Below are 25,762 nucleotides of genomic sequence, written 5' to 3' on the forward strand. Positions count from 1 at the left end.
CATATACACATATACAGACATACATACATATATCTATATATCTATATATATATATATATATATATATATATATATATACACACATATATATATATATATATATATATATATACACATATGTGTTTGAATGTGAGAGTGAATGTTGTCTATCTGTGTTGGCCCTGCGATGAGGTAGCGACTTGTCCAGGGTGTACCCCGCCCTCCGCCCGATTGTACCTGAGATAGGCGCCAGCGCCCCCCGCGACCCCAAAAGGGAATAAGCGGTAGAAAATGGATGGATGTATATATACAAATCCCGTTTCCATATGAGTTGGAGAATTGTGTTAGATGTAAATATCAACAGAATACAATAATTTGCAAATCCTTTTCAACCCATATTCAATTGAATGCACTACAAAGACAATATATTTGATGTTCAAACTCATAAACTTTATTTATTTTTTGCAAATAATAATTAACTTAAAATTTCATGGCTGCAACACATTCCAAAGTAGTTGGGAAAGGGCATGTTCACCACTGTTTTACATCACCTTTTCTTTTAATAACACTCAATAAACGTTTGGGAACTGAGGAAACTAATTGTTGAAGCTTTGAAAGTGGAATTCTTTCCATTTCTTGTTTTATTTAGAGCTCCAGTTGTTCAACAGTCCGGGGTCTCCGCTGTCGTATTTTACGCATCATAATGCGCCACACATTTTCGATGGGAGACAGGTCTGGACTGCAGGCAGGCCAGTCTAGTACCCGCACTGTTTTACTACGAAGCCACACTGTTGTAACACGTAGCTTGGCATTATCTTGCTGAAATGAGCAGGGGCGTCCATGATAACGTTGCTTGGACGGCAACATATGTTGCTCCAAAACGTGTATGTACCTTTCAGCATTAATGGTGCCTTCAAAGATGTGTAAGTTACCCATGCCTTGGCCACTAAAACACCCCCATACCATCACAGATGCTGGCTTTTCATCTTTGCGCCTAGAACAATCCAAGGGGTTCTTTTCCTCTTTGTTCCGCAGGACACAACATCCACATTTTCCCCCCCAAAATTGAAATGTGGACTCGTCAGGCCACAGAACACTTTTCCACAGTCCATCTTAGATAAGCTGAGGCCCAGCGAAGCTGGCGGCGTTTCTGGGTGTTGTTGATAAATGGCTTTCGCTTTGCATAGTAGAGCTTTAACTTGCACTTACAGATGTAGCGACAAACTGTATTTAGTGACAGTGGTTTTCTGAAGTGTTCCTGAGCCCATGTGGTGATATCCTTTAGAAATTGATGTCGGTTTTTGATACAGTGCCGTCTGAGGGATTGAAGGTCACGGTCATTCAATGTTGGTTTCCGGCCATGCCGCTTATGTGGAGTGATTTCTCCAGATTTTCTGAACCTTTTGATGATATTATGGACCATAGATGTTGAAATACCTAAATTTCTTGCAATTTAACTTTGAGAAATGCTGTTCTTAAACTGTTTGAATATTTGATCACACAGTTGTGGACAAAAGGATGTGCCTCGCCCCATCCTTTCTTCTGAAAGACTAAACATTTTTTGGGAAGCTGTTTTTATACCCAATCATGGCACCCACCCGTTCTCAATTAGCCTGCACAATTGTGGGACGTTCCAAATAAGTGTTTGATGAGCATTCCTTAATTTTATCAGTATTTATTGCCACCTTTCCCAACTTCTTTGTCACGTGTTGCTGGCATCAAATTCTAAAGTTAATGATTATTTGCACAAAAAAAATGTTCATCAGTTTGAACATCAAATACGTTGTCTTTGTTGCATATTCAACTGAATATGGGTTGAAAATGATTTGCAAAACATTGTATTCCGTTTATATTTACATCTAACACAATTTCCCAACTCATATGGAAACAGGATTTGTAGAAAGTATTGGAAACTCAAGACAGCCATGACATTATGTTCTTTACAAGTGTATATAAACTTTTGATTGCGACTGTGTGTATATATATGTATGTACACATATATACACATACAAACCCGTTTCCATATGAGTTGGGAAATTGTGTTAGATGTAAATATAAACGGAATACAATGATTTGCAAATCATTTTCAACCAATATTCAGTTGAATATGCTACAAAGACAACACATTTGATGTTCAAACTAATAAACATTTATTTTTTTGCAAATAATCATTAACTTTAGAATTTGATGCCAGCAACATGTGAAAAAGAAGTTGGGAAAGGTGGCAATAAATACTGATAAAGTTATTAACACTTATTTGGAACATTCCACAAGTGTGCAGGCTAATTGGGAACAGGTGGGTGCCATGATTGTGTATAAAAACAGCTTCCCCAAAAATACTCAGTCTTTCTCAAGAAAGGATGGGGCGAGGTACACCTCTTTGTCCACAACTGCGTGAGCAAATAGTCAAATAGTTTAAGAACAACGTTTCTCAAAGTGCGATTGCAAGAAATTTAGGGATTTTAACATCTACGGTCCATAATATCATCAAAAGTTTCAGAGAATCTGGAGAAATCCCTCCACGTAAGCGGCATGGCCGGAAACCAACATTGAATGACCGCGACTTTCCATCCCTCAGACGGCACTGTATCAAAAACCGACATCAATCTCTACAGGATATCACCACATGGGCTCCGGAACACTTTAGAAAACCACTGTCACTAAATACAGTTAGTCGCTACATCTGTAAGTGCAAGTTAAAGCTCTACTATGCAAAGCGAAAGCCATTTATCAACAACATCCAGAAACACCGCCGGCTTCTCTGGGCCCGAGATTATCTAAGATGGACTGATGCTAAGAGGAAAAGTGTTCTGTGGTCTGACGAGTCCACATTTCGAAGTATTTTTGGAAATATTCGACATCGTTTCATTCGGACCTTTGGATTTTCCTGGCCCGCCTGCAGTACAGACCTGTCTCCCATCGAAAATGGGAGACAGGTTAAAATTAATCACTGCTATGCTGAAATTATAACTAATATTGATAGTGTTGTTGATAATATTAATTTTTGTTTCACTACTTTTGGTTTGTTCTGTGTCGTGTTTGTGTCTCCTCTCAATTGCTCTGTTTTTTGCAGTTCTGAGTGTTGCTGGGTCAGGTTTGGTTTTGGTATTGGATTGCATTGTTATGGTATTGCTGTGTAGTGGTTTGCTGGATTGATTAAAAAAAAAAATCCTAATAAAAATAGATTTAAAAAAACAAGAGAATCGATTCTAAATCGCACAACGCATTCGATTCGATTTGTATTCGAATAAATTTTTTCCCACACCTCTAATATATATACATATACATATACATATATATATATATATATATATATATATATATATATATATGTGTATGTATATATACATATGTGTGTGTGTATATGTATATATATATATATATATATATATATATATATATATATATACAAAACCCAAAACCAGTGAAGTTGGCACGTTGTGTAAATGGTAAATAAAAACAGAATACAATGATTTGCAAATCCTTTTCAACTTATATTCAATTGAACAGACTGCAAAGACAAGATATTTAACGCTTGTTTGCAGTCTGTTCAATTGAATATAAGTTGAAAAGGATTTGCAAATCATTGTATTCTGTTTTTATTTACCATCTACACAACGTGCCAACTTCACTGGTTTTGTGTGTGTGTATATATATATATATATATATATATATATATATATATATATATATATGCAAAGACAAGATATTTAACGTTCGAACCACAAAACTAATTTTTTGCAATTATTAGCTCATTTGGAATTTGATGCCTGCAACATGTTTCAATAAAGCTGGCACAAGAGGCAAAAACAACGGAGAAAGGTGAGGAATTCTCATCAAACACTTATTTGGAACATCCCAAAGGTGAACAGGCTTGTTGGGAACAGGTGGGTGCCATGATTGGGTATAAAAGCAGCTTTCATGAAATGCTCAGTCATTTACAAACAAGGATGGAGCGAGGGTTACCATTTTGTGAACAAAAGCCTGAGCAAATTTTCCAACAGTTTAAGAACAACATTTCTCAACCAGCTAATGCAAGGAATTTAGGGATTTAGGGATCCGTAATATCTAAGGGTGTAACGGTACGAGTATTTGTATTGAACCGTTTCGGTACGGGGGTTTCGGTCCGGTTCGGAGGTGTACCGAACGAGTTTGTAAACTAAAGTTTTAAAAAGCTGCTCTGCTTTCTGCCTCTGTCTGAGCACCCATCATTGTCCCGCACACACAACCATCGGATTGATTACATACAAAACCAATCAGCAGTGCGTATTAAGAGCGATGTAACAGCCAATCAGCAGTGCGTATTCAGAGCGCATGGAGTCAATGCTTCAGCGTCGAGCAGATATGTGTTTAGCAGCGGACAGCGTACTTTCCCCAAATTAAAAAAAACACCTCCCAGTCACAACTACTAACATCACTATGAGCCCGTTGACCTTCTAGAAACTTAAACTGCAGCTCAGCTCGGTCGCAGTTCTGGCTTGAGGTGAAGGCTAATTAGCTTTTAGCGTAACGTTAGCTCATTTTGCTAAGTGTGTGTGTGTGTGTGTGTGTGTGTGTGTGTGTGTGTGTGTTAGGGGCAGCAAAGCCCTGTCTGTCGGTTATTTCACTTGTTTCAGGGATGAATAGTCTCTCCTATTGCTATTGTACAATTTCTTCAGCTATAGTTACATGAATCATTAGTAATGTAGCAGCCTAGTTTTGAATGGCAGGGTGCCTGCTATCACATGTTGACAAAAATATAACCTTTACTTAATAAAAATCAAATACAGGCTTCCCAAATGCTGTAATAAATTAAGCATGAAGAGTTGACTTGAAACTGTTTAATGTTGCACTTTTTATATGTAGAAGAAAAGTTTTGTCATTTTATTTATTCAAAGTAACAACTTGAGGCAATTTAATGTGGATTAACGTGGGCAGAATTATTATAGTGTTCCCAATCTTAAAAGAATAAAGCCATTGTTTACAAATTTGGTAAATAAATAACCAAATAAATTATATTTTGTTGTTTACTTACTGTACCGAAAATGAACCGAACCGTGACCTCTAAACCGAGATACGTACCGAAGCTAAATTTTTGTGTACCGTTACACCCCTAGTAATATCATCAAAAGGTTCAGAGTACCTGGAGAAATCACTGCACGTAAGCCATGATATTACGGACCTTCGATCGCTCAGGCGGTACTGCAACAAAAAGCCACATCAGTGTGTAAAGGATATCACCACATGGGCTCACGAATACTTCAGAAAACCACTATGAGTAACTACAGTTTGTTGCTACATCTGTAAGTGCAGGTTAAAACACTACTACGCAAAGCCAAAGCCATTTATCAACAACACCCAGAAACGCCGCCGGCTTCACTGGGCCCGAGCTCATCTAAGATGGACTGATGCGAAGTGGAAAAGTGTCCTGCAGTCTGACGAGTCCACATTTCAAATAGTTTTTGGGAACTGTGGATGTTGTGTCCTCCGGAACAAAGAGGAAAAGAACCATCCAGACTGTTATAGGCGCAAAGTTGAAAAGCCAGCATCTGTGATGGTATGGGGGTGTATTTGTACCCAAGGCATGGGTAACTTACACATCTGTGAAGGCACCATTAATGCTGAAAGATACATACAGGTTTTGGAGCAACATATGTTGCCATCTATGCAACGTTATCATGGACGCCCCTGCTTATTTCAGCAATACAATGGCAAGTCCCGTGTTACAACAGCGTGGCTTCATGGTAAAAGACTGGCCTGCCTGTAGTCCAGACCTGTCTCCCAAAAATACCACAACGGAGACCCCGGACTGTTGAACAACTTAAGCTGTACATCAAGCAAGAATCAGAAAGAATTCCACCTGAAAAGCCTCAACAAATTTTCTCCTCAATTACCAAACGTTTACTGGGTGTTATTAAAAGGAAAGGCCATGTAACACAGTGGTAAAAATGCCCCTGTGACAACTTTTTTGCAACGTGTTGCTGCCATTAAATTCTAAGTTAATGATTATTTGTGGAAAAACAAAAAAGTTTCTTAGTTTGAACATCTTGTCTTTGCAGTCTATTCAATTGAATATTAGTTGAAAATGATTTGCAAATCATTGTATTCTGTTTTTATTTACCATTTACATAATGTGCCAACTTCACTGGTTTTGGGTTTTGTATTTCTACATGACATATTGACTCTTCACTTGATGATCAAATATTTCTACTTGATGATCAAATATTTGTAGGTGACATATTGACTCTTCACTTGATGACCAAACATGCCAATGGTCCATAGTCTACATTAAGACATAGTGCATACATGTAGAAGAACACCTAATGTTCACATCTCTCCTACCCTCAGGACATCTTGCAGCTGCTTTAGAACGGCGTGAACTTCTTCCTTTAGAAGCCATTTGAACTCATCCTCCTGCCAAAAGAAGAATATTCAAAATAATTAAAAAAAATAACAACAAAAAAAACTAATATGATGGAACATTTATTTCTAAAAAGTTAATATGATGGCACATTTATTTAAAAAAAAGCTTAACATCATGGAACATTTATTTGAAAAAACTTAATATGATGGAAAATGTATTAAAACAACTTAATATGATGGAACATTTATTAAAAAATCTTAATATGATGAAAAATGTATTAAAACAACTTAATATGATGGAACATTTATTGAAACAACTTATCATGATGTAACATTTAAAAAAAAACTTAATACGATGGAACATTTATTAAAAAAACTTAATATAATGGAACATTTATTAAAACAACTTAATATGATCAAACATGTATTAAAACAACTTAATATGATCGAACATTTATTAAAACAACTTATGATGGAACATTTAAAAAAATAATAATATAATGGAACAATTATTTAAAAAAAGTTAATATGATTTGAAAGAACTTAATACAATGGAACATTTATTAAAAAACTTAATATGATGGAAGATTTAATTAAAAAAAGTTATGGAACATTTATTAAAAAAAAATTAATATGATGGAACATTTATTTAAAAAAACTTTATACGATGGATCATTTATTAAAGACACTTAATATAATCGAACATGTATTAAAACCACTTAGTATGATCGAACATTTATTAAAACAACTTATGATGGAACATTAAAAAAACATATAATGAAACATTTAAAAAAAACTTAATATGATGGAAAATCTATTTTAAAAAACTTAATATGATGGAACATTTATTTTAAAAAAAAACGTCATACGATGGAACATTTATTTAAAAAAAAGTTATGATGGAACATTTATTAAAAAAAACTTAATATGATGGAACATTCATTAAAAAAACTTATTATGATAGAACATTTATTCAAAAATACTCAATATGATGAACATTTATTTAAAAAAATGTATTTGATGGAACATGTATAAAAATAACTTAATATTATGGAACATTTATTTAAAAAAACTTAATGTGATCGAACTGTTATTTAAAAAACGTAATATGATGGAACATTATTTAAAAAAACGTATTATGATGAAACATTTATTCAAAAAAACTAAAGATGTGATGCATGCAATGTGCAATGCTATTTTTATTAAGAGAAATGTTTTATTAAAAAAGAAACATTTAAATTTGCACTTTATTCAGTTAAATTGTGGAGTTTTTTATTTATTTGCATGCAATGTACAATACTACATTTTTACGTACGGAAATATTTGACTTAAGACAGAATATTCGAGTTTTCACTTTATTCATCTCAATGCTAGAGTTTATTATTTATTTGAATGCAAAGAAAAACAGAGAAAATAATAATAATAATATACACCTCACGGAATGATACAGAGCAAATACAAAACCAGACAAAAAAATAAGTCAAATAATAAATAAAAAGCTAAATGTAAACACTTATGGCTGTCCATATGATCTTATTGTTCTATCTTTATATATATTTTTCAATTGGAATATATTTTCACAGTTTTTTTATCTCGTTGTGAAGAGAATTCCACAGTTTTACCCACACCACTGATGTACACATTTGTTTTAAAGTTGTCCTTGAATATTGCTGTTTGAAATGACCTTTTCTTCTATGCTCTGTATTCTCAGAAGTGATGACAAAAATTTTTTGTAAATTTGTTGGTAATGTTTTACTTCTAGCCTTAAACATGACACACAATTTCTGCAGCTTTACTAGCTCCTATAGTTTCAATAGTCCAGAGTTAATAAATTATATGTTAGTGTGTTCTAAGTAATCTACTTTATGAATAATCATTTTAACTCTTTTCTGTAGTTGATACAATGCCTTTATGTTACTCTTATATGTGTTCCCCCACACTTCCACACAGTAGCTGATATATGGCAAATAAGTGCACAATACAATATACGCATTGCCCTATAATCTAACACATATTTTACCTGGTTGAATATAAAAATACTCTTAGACATCTTTTTTCGTACATGTGCAATATGAGATTTCCATGTCAGACCGTCATCCAGTATCACTCCTAAAAATCTAAGTTCAGCAACCCTTTCAATATAAATTCCATCCATTGACCGTTTGATGGTGTCCTCTCTTTTCCTCTTACCAAAAATCATAAACTTTGTTTTTTTTACATTCAATGATAATTTGTTGACATCAAACAATCTCTTAAGTTTAATCATTTCCTGTCCAACAAGGATTGATAACGCTTTTAAGTCATGTCCCGAACTATAAAAGTTGGTGTCGTCCGCAAAAAAAAAACAAATTTCAATAACTTTGATACCTCACATATATTGTTAATATACAAGATAAACAATTTAGGTCCCAAAACCTAACCTTGTGGAGTTCCACATTCAATCCTCATTTGTTCAGATGTATTACCCAAAAAATCCACATACTCTTGTCTATTATCTAAATAACTTCTTAGCCATTCTAAAACTATTCCTCTCACACCAAGTGAATGCAACTTGGACAATAATATAGAATGATCTATAGCATGGGTGTCAAACTCAAATACAGAGCGGGCCAAAATTGTAAAATGAACAAAGCCGCGGACCAAGGTTGAACTCATTAACCTTTTAATAGGGACCCAAACAAGTTGTGCATTGAATATTGAACAAGCAAGGCTTGTATAATTTTATAGTGACATGCAAAATCGAGTTGCAAATAATAATAATTAAAAAATAACAGTGGTGTATTAGTATTAGTAAATCTGGATTTATTGATTGCTATAGTTGAGGGCACTGAACTTCGAGAGTCTACGGGGAAAATCGGGAGGGTTGGCAAGTATGAGTATTAGCGGTGAATGCAGTGTTAATACCGGCGGGCCAGCTCCAATGTTAATTTGATATTGTCAAACCGTGGACTTTGGGGTTTGGATTGTTTTTCCGAGCCAAAGGAAGGTTGGCACGAGTGAGACGTGAATGTAAGTAAATCCTTTATTTTTAACACTATAACTAACAAAAGGCAAACAAAAAGCACGCACCATGGCAGAGAACAAACTTGACTACTGAAAACAAAAACTAGCACACAGGCATGACTAAAGACAAAACTCAATAACTGTGACATAAATAAACCAAAAACTTACGTGGCATGGGCAGAAGGGAAAATATGGACAGTGTGATTAACAGGCATGGCATGGCATGAAGGAAGGTTGAGGTAAAGTCGCCAGGCTGATCACCTGGCAACTACAGGTTTAAATAATGGCCATGATAAGTGCAAACAGGTGTGAGACATGAGGACAGGGGCATGACATGAGGACAAGGTGAAAACAAATGAGTTGCTATGTTAATAAAACAAACAAGGAAGTACAGGAACAGGAACTGATTGTCCAAAAAACAAAACCGAACATGACCAAAACAAAACATGATCCCATAGACGTGACAGATATTGCCTCAAGGGCCAAAGGAAATTACACGGCGGGCCAGAGTTTGACACCCATGATCTATAGTGTCAAATGCTTTTTTAAGATTGATAAACACCCCGATAGTGTATTTCCTATTATCAGTTGCTGTTGCTGTAGCCTCCATTATATTCATTACAGCTGGAGCAGTGGATCATTAGTTCGGAATCCATACTGGCTCTCACTCAACAGCATGTTCTTCTCAATAAAACTGTCAAATTTTTCTACAAATATTTTTTCAATTATTTTAGAAAATTGTGACAATGTTGGAGTTCATTACTTATTGCATAACATGTGGAATGCTACATTTTTGTTTACAGGAATATTTTATTTAAGACATAACACTTAGCTTCCAAATTAAGCTCTTTATTTAGACCACTGCAAATCATCCTATACAAATTGGAAATTATATAAAGTCTAAAAGAAAAACTTGATAAAAATTGGACTTTTTATTCTAAAGTGTTATGTCACGTGTCCTGTAAATTGTGGCTGTTTTGTCTCCTTTTTATCAAATAAAAGCAACATGTGTTTCGTATGATTTATGTCATTTGTATTTTTGTCTATTTAAAAAGTTGGAGAAAAATCTGTAAATCGAATAATTACAATTTTGTATTTTTTTTGTATCGGCTCAGAAAATAAAAAAGGGCATCCGCAGAACGTTTTCGAAGTCACTGGGATTACAATCCCTTTAAAATGCTATAATTGCATGTGCACGCAGGATGGCAACAATATGACGATTATGACTAAAATAAGTGTAAAAAACCGAATTATTTGTTAATGTTCTTTCGCGGTGACGTCATTGCAAGGCTGTTAGGTGACAGCACCTGGGCCGAACTAACCTCCTGCACCTGCTTTCTAATATTTTTAACGTTTAAAATTACATTAAACGACACATTTGACCACATGTGTGCTTTTAAAAGACACAATGATGCAGCTAACAAGGAGCTAGCTTGAGGCGCTGATCCTTAATCGATTTTCCACTCACCAGCACTGCTCTTTCCACTTGACTGGCAGACGACATTTTCGGTAATTCCGTCACAGATCTTTGAGAATTCAACATTTTGTTGGTTCGAAGGCGACAAAACGTCTGCAAGCACCTCGGAACACTTGCGAGGATGTAAACAGTAAACACGCTCCTAGTTTAGCGGATGAGCTGCTGCCTTCGCGGGACATGGGAAATCCTGCTTTCCGAGTCGAAGTGACAGAACGTGGCGTATTTTGGAATCACTGCACTTGTATTTAACTGTCCGTTTGCACTTAAAACGTACCTTCTTGTACTCTACCTGGCCATTTATGTTGTTTCTACTGGTTTAACTTAAAAATTGGCGTACATTTATTGAATCTCGCAATTGGACACGCCCTCCTGGAAGATAGATTCAGGGGGCCGCGAACGCAACAATGTCGGTCACAGGTTTACAATTATAGGGTCCGCCCACTTCGCGCCTTATCGGGAGAACTTCCGCTGCAATCCCGGGAATGTGAACACTGGCGTTCCCTTAAACCAGTGGTTCTCAAATGGGGGTACGCGTACCCCTCGGGGTACTTGAAGGTATGCCAAGGGGTACGTGAGATTTTTAAAAAAAAATATTCTAAAAACAGCAAAACTTCAAAAATCCTTTATAAAAATATTTATTGAATAATACTTCAACAAAATATGAATGTAAGTTCATAAACTGAAAAAAATACAATACAATATTCAGTGTTGACAACTAGATTTTTGTGGACATGTTCCATAAATATTGATGTTAAAGATTTATTTTTTTTGTGAATAAATGTTTAGAATGAAGTTGATGAATCCAGATGGATCTCTATTACAACCCCCAGAGGACACTTTAAGTTGATGATCACTTCTATGTGTGGAAATCTTTATAATTGAATCACTTGTTTATTTTTCAACAAGTTTTTAGTTATTTTTATATCTTTTTTTCCAAATAGTTCAAGAAAGACCAATACAAATGAGCAATATTTTGCAGTTATACAATTAAATAAATCAGAAACTGATCACATAGTGATGTATTTTACAACCAAAAATGCTTTGCTCTGATTAGGGGGTACTTGAATTAAAAAAATGTTCACAGGGGGTACATCACTGAAAAAAGGTTGTGAACCACTGCCTTAAGCAACATTAGTGCTGTGCTGTTTGACTCGTAAGAAAATAGGTCAAAATAACTTTATATCCCCTCTATGTGCTCTTATTTGTAATTAATCAGCAGGTTACTTGTGTTTTGTCAGTTATGTAAAAAAATGGCACAACCCATAAAAAAAAACTCTTGTCTTACATAATTCAACACATGATGGACATGTGAGCCTCATTCTATTATGTTTGGACTCAGACCAAAGTAATACAAGTTAGTAAAACAACAAAACATTTTTCTGAGCAAAACATCAAATAAAGTTCCAAAGTAGATATTATATCTAGGTGCACCAATATTGTATCCAAAATCATTTTAAAATGGGGGTTAAATGTCAATGTAGGACAGAGCGCTTTGTAATTTTAGCCTCTTCCTGCTCCGTCACTGGAAAACTGTCATCCCTGTGGTGTGGTCACTAAAAAATGAAACATTTTTATTAATGTTCATTTGAGGTGCAGCCGTTGTTTATATTGAAGCGAATATTGAAAAAAAGGCAATTCATTCATGTTTGTAATCAGGAGAGGATTTATTAAACAGCACAAAAGCCTTGATATTATTTCCACATGTACACAAAAAAATCATAACCCCAAAGTAAAATATTTCTTCTTAAAATGGATCCAATTGAATAATTCTGCAAACAAAAACCCATGATATTGTTGCTTTGAAAAGTCGGAACCAAATGTTTCAGTAACTTGAAGATATAAAATATTTTGTCCTTAATGTGCTATTATTTACATTTGTTACACTGCATGATGAAGTCAAATGTCAAACCTAGAAGTCGTTAATCACCCTGAAACCTTAAATGAGCATGCATAATGATTAGGACATTTACAGTCAACCTGGTTCAAACATTGTCACAATATTGGTTCTTTTTATGAGCCACTTCTGTCATTTGCTTGGTCATTAGACATCACTTCCACTCCCACAAAAGAAATAAAGCAACATGTTCATGACTTGTTAGTAGTACCCGCTCTGATCTAAGAAATATATCAAGCTGGTGACATTTCTGTCAATAAAACAATTATCAAACTTGTTTTTGAAAACAGATTTCTCTTGAAAAACTACCCCACCAAAAATAGTTGAATTTAGTTAAAAGTACATCTTTGCCCGAATGTAAGACGACCGACTCCCTATTTTGCAGAGTTAGGTGAAAATCAAATGTTTTAGATATTAATTCAAATATTGTATGAATCAATATTTAATGCTACTTGCAATTAGGACCATGATAATCTCTGCTGAAGTTTCATATTACGAAGAAAATTGTTTATGGGTGCTGTTGAGACTTTTGTTAACATACTCACCTCTAACTCGCCGGATTATAAAGTCCATCTTCACGCTTTTCTTTCAATAGTTTGGAAGTTTTCTGTCAAAAGCAGTCCCCGAAATTTTTTTTTCCAGGTTGTTGCAATGTTTCTTCTTCAGTTTTGTTAGGTCACATTGGATGACTGTGGTCTGGATCAGTAGAAGGACAGAAGGGCGGTGGTCATGTCGCTCACCCAGTAGTCGGTCTGGGGTGGTGGTGTGAGAGTTTAGGTGCATCAGGAACGACTACTTCCTATTATTCAGTTTTACACTGGCAGTCTTACAATGAAAATGTTTAGTTTTCTCCAAATCGTCACATTGGTCACCCTGACATAATTAATTAAAATAAGTATGTTTTTATTCTGCTCAAAAAGGTTCATTAGGTATTTTCATTCATATACCTTTTAAATGTTCTTGTAATCAGACCATCTTTTCAGTATATTTACCTGACATATTTGACTGTCATCTACAGTCTTCTTCAGAAGGGTCACCCGACCACTGATGCCTTTCAGCAGTTCTTATAGGCGTGGCCAGCCTGGCAGACCTGTCAAGTCTACCTGGTTGGTTTCCCCCTCCCCCGCAGCCTGATGGCTAATAGAGTATGGAGTCCCAGGTATGCAAGGTCTCCTTGGGTCGCTTCCTTAGTTCGATCGTATCCTCGTTATAATTTCTGTGCCAATGATTTTGCTGTTGTCCTGGTCAATGATAAATGGGGTAAATGGGTTGTACTTGTATAGCGCTTTTCTACCTTCAAGGTACTCAAAGCGCCTTGACACTATTTCCACATTTACCCATTCACACACACATTCACACACTGATGGAGGGAGCTGCCATGCAAGGCGCTAACCAGCACCCATCAGGACCAAGGGTGAAGTGTCTTGCTCAGGACACAACGGACGTGACGAGGTTGGTACTAGGTGGGATTTGAACCAGGGCCCCTCGGGTTGCGCACGGCCACTCTGCCACTGCGCCACGCTGTGGTTATTTATTTTGCAATCATCTGATATGGCAGGTTTTAGGCTTCCTGTAAACTTTCCAGTGGTCTTGCCAACCAGGTAGAGTTAAGCAGTCTGCCAAGTTGGCCACGCCTATAAGAACATCTGAGAGGCTACACGTCACAGTGGTCAGGTGACCCTTCTGAAGACTGGTGAGGACAGTCAAAACATGATCTGATTACAAGAAAATTTGAAAATATGTTCTGAGTTTTACTTAATTATCACATTGGTGACCCTAACATGATCAAGTAAAAAAAAGATGTTTACTTTTTATAAATTGCCACATTGGTGACCTCTACATGATATAAAGACACTCCCTTCAAACTGTAACGTAAAACTAGCGATGTAACAATAAGAACATATAATATCCCGGTTTTGTTGAATGTGCTCAAAAAGTACACACTAGCATAATACTAGATTTACTTCCTTAGTAGGAAAATATGAAAAAATGTTCTTCTTCAGAGCCATTTTACTATTTGAGTGTTTTTCTCATATGACGGTCATAATCATATCTATAGATCCATCATTCTGTAGGTTCAAAGTACACAATTATATAGCTTATTTGCTCAGACAAGAATGTGTTTATACACGTTTAAATTGGGGTGTGTCGCTTCTTAACGAAATGTGTCTTGAATTCATGTTAGCATTTAAGCTAGCTTGCTTCTCCGGTAAATTGGTTTATCAAAGTGCGGTTATTTAATACTGTCTGATGTTTTATTGAGGGTATTATTGCTGTTTATCGTTACATCTCTAATCATAACACACTGGAAGCATCAAAACTGTCTTGTTTTATCTTGATGTGTGGAATCTGTAACATATAATACATATTTTCAACGCTTTTATGACTGACAAAACAGGCATCTTTTCACTTTTCCAGGGTAAAAATCTTATATTGGGGTGAAAATAAGGTTCATGTTGTTGCAGGATAACAATTGAAAGACAAACGAGAACTTCTCCAAACTAGTTATTACTGCATACTATAAGGTGTTAATGGGATGGCTCACTACAACAAACAACATAAAAGCAGAACTTGCCTTTGTCAGGTACAGAAATGTGTCAACACAAAGAAAATCTAGTCATAAATAAATAAAGTCCTTATTGAGAATTTGCGGGATTAGTCTATTAAGGCAATGTAGTGGCATATTCTGTCTCTCACTCTTGGAATTTGCGATTTTTAAAAGGGGGAAAAAAGCCAAAAAGTCCATGAAATGAAATCTGCACATAGAAACATTTGCCAAAACAAGCTGCTCCTCAGTGGTCCTACACTACTTCACTCAGATCAGTGCAATGTTTTCTGGCATTCAAACAAAAACACTCCCATCCTAGTGGGGGGAATAATCAAATGAGAGAATCTAAGAAATTAAAAGGAGAAATGAAGAAGGATGAAAGACTAATGAATGTAGGCTCTGTAGACTGCAGACATGTCATTGTCTGACTGGTCCAGCGCCTTGGCCCTCTTGTACACCTGGGAACAAAGTCATTGTCACTTGGACAGCAGTCCCTTACACTGTTCCCCTTCCCATACCCACATTGAGATACAGTATTAGCAGGAATCATACGTGTATCACTTAGTAGTGTGGAATGTCAGAAAAGGTTTGATCAAGTGAAATGAGTCAAACAGCGAACACTGGTAGTTATGAAAAACACTAACGTATTTATTATTAACAGTCTGGAATGGACTTATGCTGATTTGAAGTTAAAGAGGGGTAAAATGGCTTGGTGACACCTACTGGTCAAAGTAACTCAAAACTAATCTCATGACACAGTAAGTTGACTGATGCAGGCACGTTTGCTATTGGATACTTTCTAATAAGCTTATGCCTTGGAGAATAAGTATGTGTAAGTAACATGTAACTATAATTATGTGATACTTGTTTTATATTGACAAATGTCACATTTCATTGTTCAATGATTATTACCTATGTCTAGATTGCGTGCTATTGTGTGCTTAGCTGTTGTGTATCTGCTAGCTCCTAATAGCCTCTATAGCAGGGGTCGGGAACCTTTTTGGCGGAGAGAGCCATGAAAGCCAAATATTTCAAAATGTATTTCTGTGAGAGCCATATAATATTTTTTAACGCTGAATACAACTAAATGAGTGCATTTTTAAGTAAGACCAACATTTTTAGAGTATGATAAGTCTCTTATTCCTTTTAATAACATTGTTATTCTAAAGTTAACCAATAATAAATATAATACTTCTTACCATTAATGGGACATATTGGACAGGTGCGACAGAAAACGAATGGTTGGATTAAAATGCATGAGAATGTTTTATAATTTAAACATTATTTTTAACAATGTGATTACCAGCGGATTTGTTAATTACTTATCATGTTAAGCAATGTCAGCTAAGATTTATCTGAGAGCCAGATGCAGTCATCAAAAGAGCCGCATCTGGCTCTAGAGCCATAGGTTCCCTACCCCTGCTCTATAGCCTTGCATGTTTACCTTTTGTAAAATACTTTAGTAAAATAGAAGAACTTGTGTGTTTATTGGAAGACATTTAGATGTTGACTGGCTGTCCAACTTTGCACAAATAAACACTCTGCAGGACTGCTTGTATCACACATCACACACAAGTAAACACTAAACACTCTGCAGTGCTGCTTGTATCGCACATGATATCACACAAGTAAACACGCTGCAAGACTGCTTGTATTGGACATGATATCACACATGTAAACACGCTTGTGATATTCATGATATCACACACAAACAAGCTGCAGGGCTTCTTGTATCGCACATGATATCAGACATGTAAACACGCTGCATGACTGCTTGTATCACACATGATATCACACACTTTACATCCAAACATATACCATAGACCAGGGGCGCTCACACTTTTTCTGCAGGTGAGCTACTTTTCAATTGACCAAGTCGAGGAGATCTACCTCATTCCTATTTATAATTTATATTTATTTATTTATGAAAAAGACATTTTTGTTAACAAGTTAATGGTGTTTAATGATAATACAAGCATGTTTAACACACATAGATTCCTTGCTTTCATGAAGACAAGAATATAAGTTGGTGTATTTGATTCTGATGACTTGCATTGATTGGAATTAGACAGTGGTGCTGATAACGTCCGCATTTTCAAATGGAGGGAAAAAAAAAAAAGTCCTCCTTTCTGTCCAATACCACATGAAAGTGGTTGGATTTGGCATCTCATTTGTCCAACTTGCATACTCGTTTTTAAACACTTTGTTATGAGAGTAGCATATGTGTGTGACCCTTAAATGTCTGGCAGCAGGTGAGTGACGTCAGTGAGTGTGCGGGTGGGCAAGCAAGTGAGAAAGCAGTCGCTAAGGCCGGGGGAGAAATACATTGGCATCAAACTCCGTAGCTTGCTAGCTTGTGCACGCTAGCTTTCTGAGAGACTTATTTTGTTAGCACAGACAGGATGAAACAGGTCTTTTATGGTGAAGACAGGAACTGTGCAGTCGGTCTTTAGAGTTTTGACAGTAGGTACGGAGTCTCTAGAAATAAAATGTGTTTCTCTGCGTCCGCCCTGTTAGTGATTTTTTTCTTAAATATGAGCTCGCAGCAGCCAGCGTCATCTCACAAGATCCTCGGGTGCCGAGAAAGTCAAACAACTGACGAAAGTGAAGTCTTGTTATGATTGATGATTGCTCATTTTTATGTATATTTTTTAATGCCTGGCTTGAGATCGACTGACACACCCTCCGAGATCGACCAGTTGATCGCGATCGACACAATGCCCACCCCTGCCATAGACACTTGTTTTTTGCTGACATCGGACCAATATCTGTATAGGATGGGGACACCACTAGACAAGTGCATGCAGTAAAATTAGACCAACAAACTTGACAGTTCAAGGACAATTAAAACAAAAAAAAAGATTTAGAGAGTTGAAAAAAAACACTGAAAATATTTTGCCCTTGGCGTGGATCACGGCACACATTTGCTCTGGCATAATCTCCAGGAGGTCCTGCAAGGTCTCAGCGTTTCCAATGCATTCATTGACTTGAGCACGTTCATCACTAGTAAAACATTTTTCCAAGACCTTAACAGGACAGTGACGATCGCTTCCAAAAACTGCGCCCTGGTCGACAGTGTTTGGAGAAATAATTTTAATTGAGTAATTATAGTTACTGAACGTAATTTATTTTTAAATAAATGTAACCACTAAGTAAAGTTGATGCGCTATTTTAAAAAAATCTTTCAAATGTATATTGATAATCAGATTATTTTTGAGTGTCCCTTTAGTTATTGAGACATTTCATGAGAGCAGAGTGTGTGTGCCTTTAAAACGCGATGCCTGTTGCCAAGCAAGGTGTAACATCAGAGAAGCATTTTAGCTCGACGGCATTTGTTAGGATGCCACCCTAAAGTCTGGGCTTCCCTGCTTAGGCTGCTGTCCCCGTGATCCAACCTCGAATAAGCGGAAGAAGATGGATGGCATTTGTTAGCTTTGCAGGAGCAGCTGGCCAATGATCTGTTAATGACGGCAGTAACGGCAGCTCTGGTGAACATTTCCTCTGGATTGTGTTGGCGCTAGGTAATCTAAAGATTGAATGTGCTTCCATGGCTGTCTTGTCTCCTCCACAAATGGGGTATTTTGGCTGGTCACATCTTTAACTTATTCATTATTACCTTGTGTCCAGCTCACAGAAACAAGATGGCACCAGCGTGTATCAGCCGCCGTCTGCCTGCTCTGCTTGAACTTTTGCTTTTCGCTGCTTTGCTTGGTATTTTGTCCCAAAATATCAATGGCTTAATAGTGTACAACCGTCAGGCACTCGTCGATCTAAATCGACCGAATGAGGCGTACCAGAATAAACTCTTCGGGGATCAGGCGTCTGAAATGCCTTCCCACCTAGCTTAGGTACCTATCTACCTGCTATGCTCACCTGTCCTGCGGAGGAAGCGTGCCAAAAAGGGGGGGAGACGCAGAGGTCTTCTGGCGAAAATCAAGGCGTACTGGAGGTCTCTTTTTAGGACGGCTCCTGTCCTCTCTTCAGTCGGATACACACGGACTGCGGTGGATTCAGCCCGTGACACCTGCGCGTCTGCCCACCTGACTCAGTCTACCGCTGGCAGCGCCGCTGCACGGACACCTTCTTTGACACTGCGTTGTGGACCACGGATGCCTCCGGCCGCAACTCCCCACCATCTAGCGAGGCAACAACTCTTCGCTTGTGCCTGCAAAATTCTAAGTTGGTAGCTAACAAACATCTCCTGAGCGACCTATTCGTGTCCCGCGAGTTGGATTTAATGTGCCTCAAAAAATTTGGCAGCAGGAGAACAAGTTATTTTTTCTTAAGGAGCTGTGTCCCCCGGACTGTCATGTGTTTGGGACGCCTCGGCTTACTCGGGCTTGGCCTTTGTTTACCGGGACTCTTTCTGCTGCAGACTGATGGAAACGAACCCGCAGAACTCATTCAAGCTTCAGACATGCAAAGTGGGGAACAAACACTTTATTACTGTGTTTTAATCTACCGACTGCCTGGTCCTGCTCGTCTATTTTTAACAAATTTATGGATTTTATGTCATCTATTGTTAAGATGGAGAGTGTATTAATTGGTGGTGATTTCAATCTCCATGTTGTTAACTCCTCTTGTCCCTTGGTAGCCGAGCTGGAATCTCTAATGGACTCATTCCACTTTTTACAGCATGTTCGGGTCCTACTCACTGAAAGAGTCATACTTTAGATCTGGTCTTCTCTTTTGGAGTAGAAATTGACCAAATAAGTATTGATGACCTTCAAATAAGCAACCACTATTGTATTTAACGGTCTTTCTCACAGACTCAGTCTACTTCCAAATTGAGGAAACAGAAACGCATTCCAAATGACTCTGCAATCAGCGGGTTTTCTCTTCTTTTTGACTCAACAACTTTTGCTAGCTGTGATGATGTTGATACATTTATGACTAATTTCAATCATCATTGTCTGACTGTTTTGAACACAGTAGCACCAGCTAAAAACACTCTAGGCTCTCATAAAAAAATGGCTTTGTCCATGGATGAACAAAGCCATTTCCAGTTTTAGGAGTAGCTGCCAGAAAGGAAAAACATTTGTGGAAAGCCACAAAATTTGAACTCCATTTTAAAGAAAAGATAATGGAGCTAAATTAAATGATGAAACGTGCTCGCTCGGCTTTCTTTTCTAGTCTTATTTTGCATGATAAGAAAAACCCTAGTTTTGACACCAATGACAATCTTGTTGCGCCTCCATCTCCTCAGGAGCCTGTGTACACACAGGATGACTAATAGACTTTGGAACTTTTTTGTGAACAAGGTGCAAGACATAAGGGCCAGTATTAGTCCTCCTTCAGATGGTTTGTGCACTACACCAGCCCCTGTGTGCTCATAATGGTCTTCCTTTACTCCTGTCAGCCAACAGGATGATCAGGTTTTAGTGGGAAAAATGAAACCCACATCAAGCCCTGTAGACATTGTTCCTACTCCACTGTTCTTAAATGTTTTTGATGCTGTTAGTCCATGGGTGGTAAAATTGATAAACCTTTCAATTCAGTCTGGCTGGATCCGCAGCTTTTTTAAACATGCTGTGGTGAATCCCATCCCTTAAAAACCTAATCTTGACCCGTTGGAGCCTATAAATTACCGGCCCATGTCAAAACTTCCCTTTATGTCAATATACAGTTTTGGTTTTACTCGATTTGACATCTGCCTTTGATACTGTGGATCACAGTATCTTGGTAGATCGCCTCAAATCTGAGATGGGTTTTTCTGGTGCAGTTCTCCAGTAGTTTACTTCTTAAATAAATGGGAGAACTTTTAATGTTGCTTTTATGATGTAATAATCCAATGTGTCCAACCTGTCATGTGGTGCGGCCCAGGGGTCTGTTCTGGGGCCTGATGCCACTTGGGAGGTTGATCAGTCGTTTTAAAAATGTTTCTTACCATTTCTATGCAGATGATATTCAACTGTTACTCTCTTTCAATGATTCAGAGTTTCACTTTTTAACAGAATTATTGGAGTGCGTATCCTGTATTAAAAAATTATTGTCCTCAAATTTCCTCCAGATAAATTCTAAGAAAACAGAAACTCTAAAAATTGCCCCCGATAAAAAGATCCCACTGATCAAGAACTCTCGTGGTGCTCTGGGTGCATCTGTTAAAAGCAGCCTCAGAAACCTTGGGGTTGTTTTCGATCTTTCCATGTCTTTGGAGGATCACTGTTGTCAACTGACCAAAAACTGTTTTTATCATCTCAGAAATATTTCTATAGTGAGAAATTTGTTGTCGAAATTGGATCTCGAAAAAATCATTCACACGTTCATTTGGTCTCGCATTGACTATTGCAATTCTCTTTTCACTCTTTTCAACAAGTCGACGCTAAAGAGACTTCAGACGGTACAAAATGCGGCTACCAGACTATTGACCGGTGCCCCCAGAACAGTCCATTTCACCCCCGTTTTATCTAGTCTTCATTGGCTTCCTGTTAAATTCCGCATTGAGTTTAAAATTTTAGTCCTGACATTCCGTGCGTTGTATGGTGGGGCCCCTCAGTACATCAGACTTGTTATGCCCCAAATCTTCAGGACACACCCTCCGGTCTTCAGGCTAGGGTCTTTTATAGGTCCCTAAAACTTGTTTTAAAACCTGTAGGCTGTAGCTCCCACACTCTGGAACAATTTGCACTAGTCTCTCCATGATCTTGACTGTGTTGAAACTTAAACTTTTGAAAACTTCTCTTTTTAGAAAAGCTTTACAATGCACCTTTAAACTATCCTTTTTAATCACATTTGTATTCTATGATTTTGCCCCTACCTATGTTTTCGACAGCGCTTTGTGATTCTATCAGTGAAAAGCGCTTTATAAATAAAATGTACTTATATTGTAGTGGGAGTGTGTGTTCCTCAATGTTTGCTGTGTGATGTTCCCTCTTCCTATGTGATTCAGTTCATTTTAGTGTGTTACCAGAATTCTGTATGGCTCTTTATTAGCAAAGAGTTACTTCCTGCATTGAACTTGATGTGCTTTCAACACTGTAAAAAAACATGTTACATCAAACGCATTGCTAGCAGAGTTGTAATGTGCGTAAAAGTCTGTAATTTGATGACTCGTGATTTGTAAAAGTAACAGGATTTTGCGAACACTGCTAGTTCCCACATTGCAGAACACAAGCCTCTTTGACGGATGATGCTAACGGCCCAAAACCGCTATATTGCCTGTTTTCAGTTTTATTAGTCAGAAAAAAAACAAAAAGAAATGTTGCATGAACAAAATAGTCATACCTCATTTGCAGCTGCAGCCATGGGGGTGGGATGGTTGGCCATGTCACCCATGGAGATGGCTAACCTCAAGTCTTTCTGAATGTGCTTCAAATAGTAGTCTGGCTTAAAGTTGCCCTGTAAAATGTCTGAAGGCAAAAAACAATCAGATGACTAAAATATATCAATGAATTTGAACCTAAATGGATAATAGGGGTGGGCTATAAGGAAACTCACAAGTTAAATACAATTCAGTGTGTTACAACTCCATTTATCATTTATTATGATTCAATTATGACTCAGGATGCTACAATTCCATTATGACTCAAATGATGAAACGATTATTGTAAACTGTAGACTATAAGCCGCTACTTTTTTCTTTCTTTTTACCCTGATACCCTGTGGGGGGTACGGCTAATTTATGGATTTTTCTCTGATAAGTCATAAAATTAATAAATAAAAAACAAGCATATACTCCTAGAAAGTGTTTTATTGTTTGTGCCTTCGCGGGTATTGCTTTGTTTTCTTCTTTTTCCCCTAACCAGAGTGCCGTATTAGTCTTACAGACATACACAATGTTTCTACGCCTATGGATTCTTCATTCGTCACTCCAAGCAATGTTTGGAAGTTGCACAATATAACTAAAACAATTCTTACTTACTAAAGCGTCCCATGTGGGATGTCTGTAGGAGTGTTTCCATGCATATTTGTTGTACGTGCTATTGTAATGTAATTAAGCTAGCATTATTATATGTACGAGTGTCTGAGTTAGTATTATTAACTTACAATGGCAGTATTTTTGTATAGTTTGTTTCATAAATTCCTCAGTAAATTCACAAAAACGTCACCATTGAGTTAATGAGTCTGTTTAGCTGACTGGACAGCTAGCTTGCGCGGCTAGTGGGTGCATAACGATGACTTCTGTTTTGTTTGATCAGCTGTTCTACTGCCGTGTTACAGACACTGTTCGGAAACAATTAATGTATGTGAATAATCATTTATAAAATATTTCTGTGTAAATAACTCATTTCACAACGTATATATCTGCAATTATAGTCTGGTGCGGCTAATATATAGAAATATTTATTTTGTCTTCTAAAATTTAGTGGGTGAGGCTTATATATTGGTGTGCTCTATACGGCAAAGTCCGCCATTTCAGGCCTTGGTTGGGCAGAATGCAACCGAGCTCTGGACATGTGAAGTTCCAAAACCAGAATAATAACCCTCTTAATCCATCAAGAGTAAGAGGGACAAATATCTATTATCAATCTATTGTAATGTATTCAAGCTAGCATTATCATATTTACGAGTGTCTGAGTTAGTATTATTAACTTACAATGGCAGTATTTTTGTATAGTTTGTTTCATAAATTCCTCAGTAAATTCACAAAAACGTCACCGTGGACTTAATGTGTGTTTAGCTGACTGGACAGCTAGCTTGCGCTGCTAGTGGGTGCATGACTGTGACTTCTGTTTTGTTTGATCAGCTGTTCTACTGCCGTGTTACAGACACTGTTCGGAAACAATTAACGTATGTGAATAATCATTTATAAAATATTTCTGTGTAAATAACTCATTTCACAACGTATATCTGCAATTATTGTCCGGTGGGCTAATATATGGAAATATTTATTTTGTCTTCTAAAATTTAGTGGGTGAGGCTTACATATTGGTGTGCTCTATTGTCTGGAAAATTGTGTATCTATGCACCCTTTCCCCTATACAGTTTTTTTAAGGGAGATATATTTGTCAGCTTTTACTAATAAAGTAAACAAATGGACCTTCTTTATATTTGATTCACATCATATGTGTTTAGGTGCTTTTTAGAAGTAAGGCCTCTTTTACCCAAAGTCTTCAGCATTTTTCAAAAAGTTTGTTACTACCAAGTTTAATACAAAATAGGTTATTAAAAAACAGACTTCCAAACAAAATCATTTACAAAACACCTATTTGAACTACAGGTGTTTTTTGCGATTGTAGTGGCTTAAAATGCCCTTTTCAGAAAGTTGTGATTTTATGTATTTGTTATCGATGTTTCAGGTGTTCCTTGTAACATTAACCTCAAAAAGCACAGGATGTCAACAAAAAATTGCAAAACAAATACTGGTTTTGTTTTATTCCTTTTATAGCACACAGTAGATGGCAGAAACTCATTGTCAAATAAATGTACTGTTTTTAATCATTACAACTGATAAAAGTAATAATTTATTATGAGTACATAAAGAAACACCAGTAAAGGTTTACTTATCGTCCGCAGTCTGCCTTGTTGTCCACTCGTTAGACATTCTGTGTCTATGTTTTACATGTGATAAGTCCTTAACACTCAAGTCTGTTGAAAGCGATGTATAGCGTTCATTTTTGTTGCTAAATTAGAGACGGGAGATCACACTTCACAAGTTACGAGAACCCTTATAATACACAGGGATTGGTTTTATTTGCGCCTTTTCACGTTTCATCTGAGAAACCGATGTATTGGCACACCCCTATTAGATAATATTCATGTTTTACAATTTTCAAGAAAGAATATAAGAAGACTCTTGCTGTTGTTTGGAATGTCGGCGATGTTAGACATACTTTGGCATTTTTGGTCCACAAAGGTGCTTGCCATCTGGCCCTGGCATAGGATGTCGAGCAGGGTCTGCTGTGATTGGCCAGTGGCCTGTGCCAGTGTGAGCCCTTCTGCGATGGTGGCCATGAAGCTGCCGTGCACCATGTTGAGGATGAGCATCATCCTCGCTGCATTCCCTGCGTCGCCTTTAAAGAAAACAATACAACAATTTAACAATGACAGGACTCTATCTGTACTGACTTTTCAAATGTAGATTTTTATTAACTAATAAACTCTACATTTTTTTCAGTATATTTTGTTGTCTTACACTTTTGAGGCTCATTGGCAAATGTTATATAGTAGTCTGCAAGCAGTTGCAATTCCAAGACATTATATGGAAGTAGTGGATTTGCTATGAAGCATTACACACAGAGCACTGTTTATTTGTTGCGGAGCATTACACACAGTACTTTGTATTTGCTATGGAGCATCACACACAGTACTTTGTATTTGCTACGGAGCATTACACAGTACTATTTGCTACGGAGATTCACACAGTTTTGTGTATTTGTTACGGAGCATTACACACAGAGCATTGTGTATTTGCTATGAAGGATTACTCAGAGAGTACGGGTTATTTGTTACGGAGAATTACACACAGAATACTGTGTATTTGCTAAGTAGCATTGCACAGAGTACTGTGTATTTCCTATGAAGCATTACACAGCGTACTGTGTATTTGTTATGAAGCACTACACAGAGTACTGAAAGT

General features: G+C 37.0%; 2 protein-coding genes across 6 annotated transcripts in view; both read right to left on the reverse strand.

Annotated features, from left to right (window-relative positions):
• rogdi (rogdi atypical leucine zipper) overlaps positions 1–11,120 on the reverse strand; it is a 38,840-nt gene extending 27,720 nt beyond the window's left edge. For 2 of the 3 annotated variants that reach the window (XM_061905910.1, XM_061905909.1), the window contains exons 1-2: positions 10,793–11,120; positions 6,301–6,372 (exon numbers count right to left, since the gene is read on the reverse strand). In XM_061905910.1, the coding sequence (XP_061761894.1) occupies positions 6,301–6,372; positions 10,793–10,867 (147 nt within the window). In that variant the 5' untranslated portion in view covers positions 10,868–11,120. The remainder of the gene's footprint in view (positions 1–6,300; positions 6,373–10,792) is intronic. The other variant, XM_061905908.1, reaches the window with a different exon arrangement.
• Positions 11,121–12,440: 1,320 nt separating this feature from the next.
• glyr1 (glyoxylate reductase 1 homolog (Arabidopsis)) overlaps positions 12,441–25,762 on the reverse strand; it is a 60,672-nt gene continuing 47,350 nt past the window's right edge. For all 3 annotated transcript variants that reach the window (XM_061905912.1, XM_061905911.1, XM_061905913.1), the window contains 3 exons: positions 25,017–25,196; positions 22,468–22,592; positions 12,441–15,701 (listed from right to left, as the gene is read on the reverse strand). In XM_061905912.1, the coding sequence (XP_061761896.1) occupies positions 15,627–15,701; positions 22,468–22,592; positions 25,017–25,196 (380 nt within the window). In that variant the 3' untranslated portion in view covers positions 12,441–15,626. The remainder of the gene's footprint in view (positions 15,702–22,467; positions 22,593–25,016; positions 25,197–25,762) is intronic.

Source organism: Nerophis ophidion, linkage group LG07 (assembly GCF_033978795.1).
Source record: "Nerophis ophidion isolate RoL-2023_Sa linkage group LG07, RoL_Noph_v1.0, whole genome shotgun sequence".
Lineage (NCBI taxonomy): Eukaryota > Metazoa > Chordata > Actinopteri > Syngnathiformes > Syngnathidae > Nerophis > Nerophis ophidion.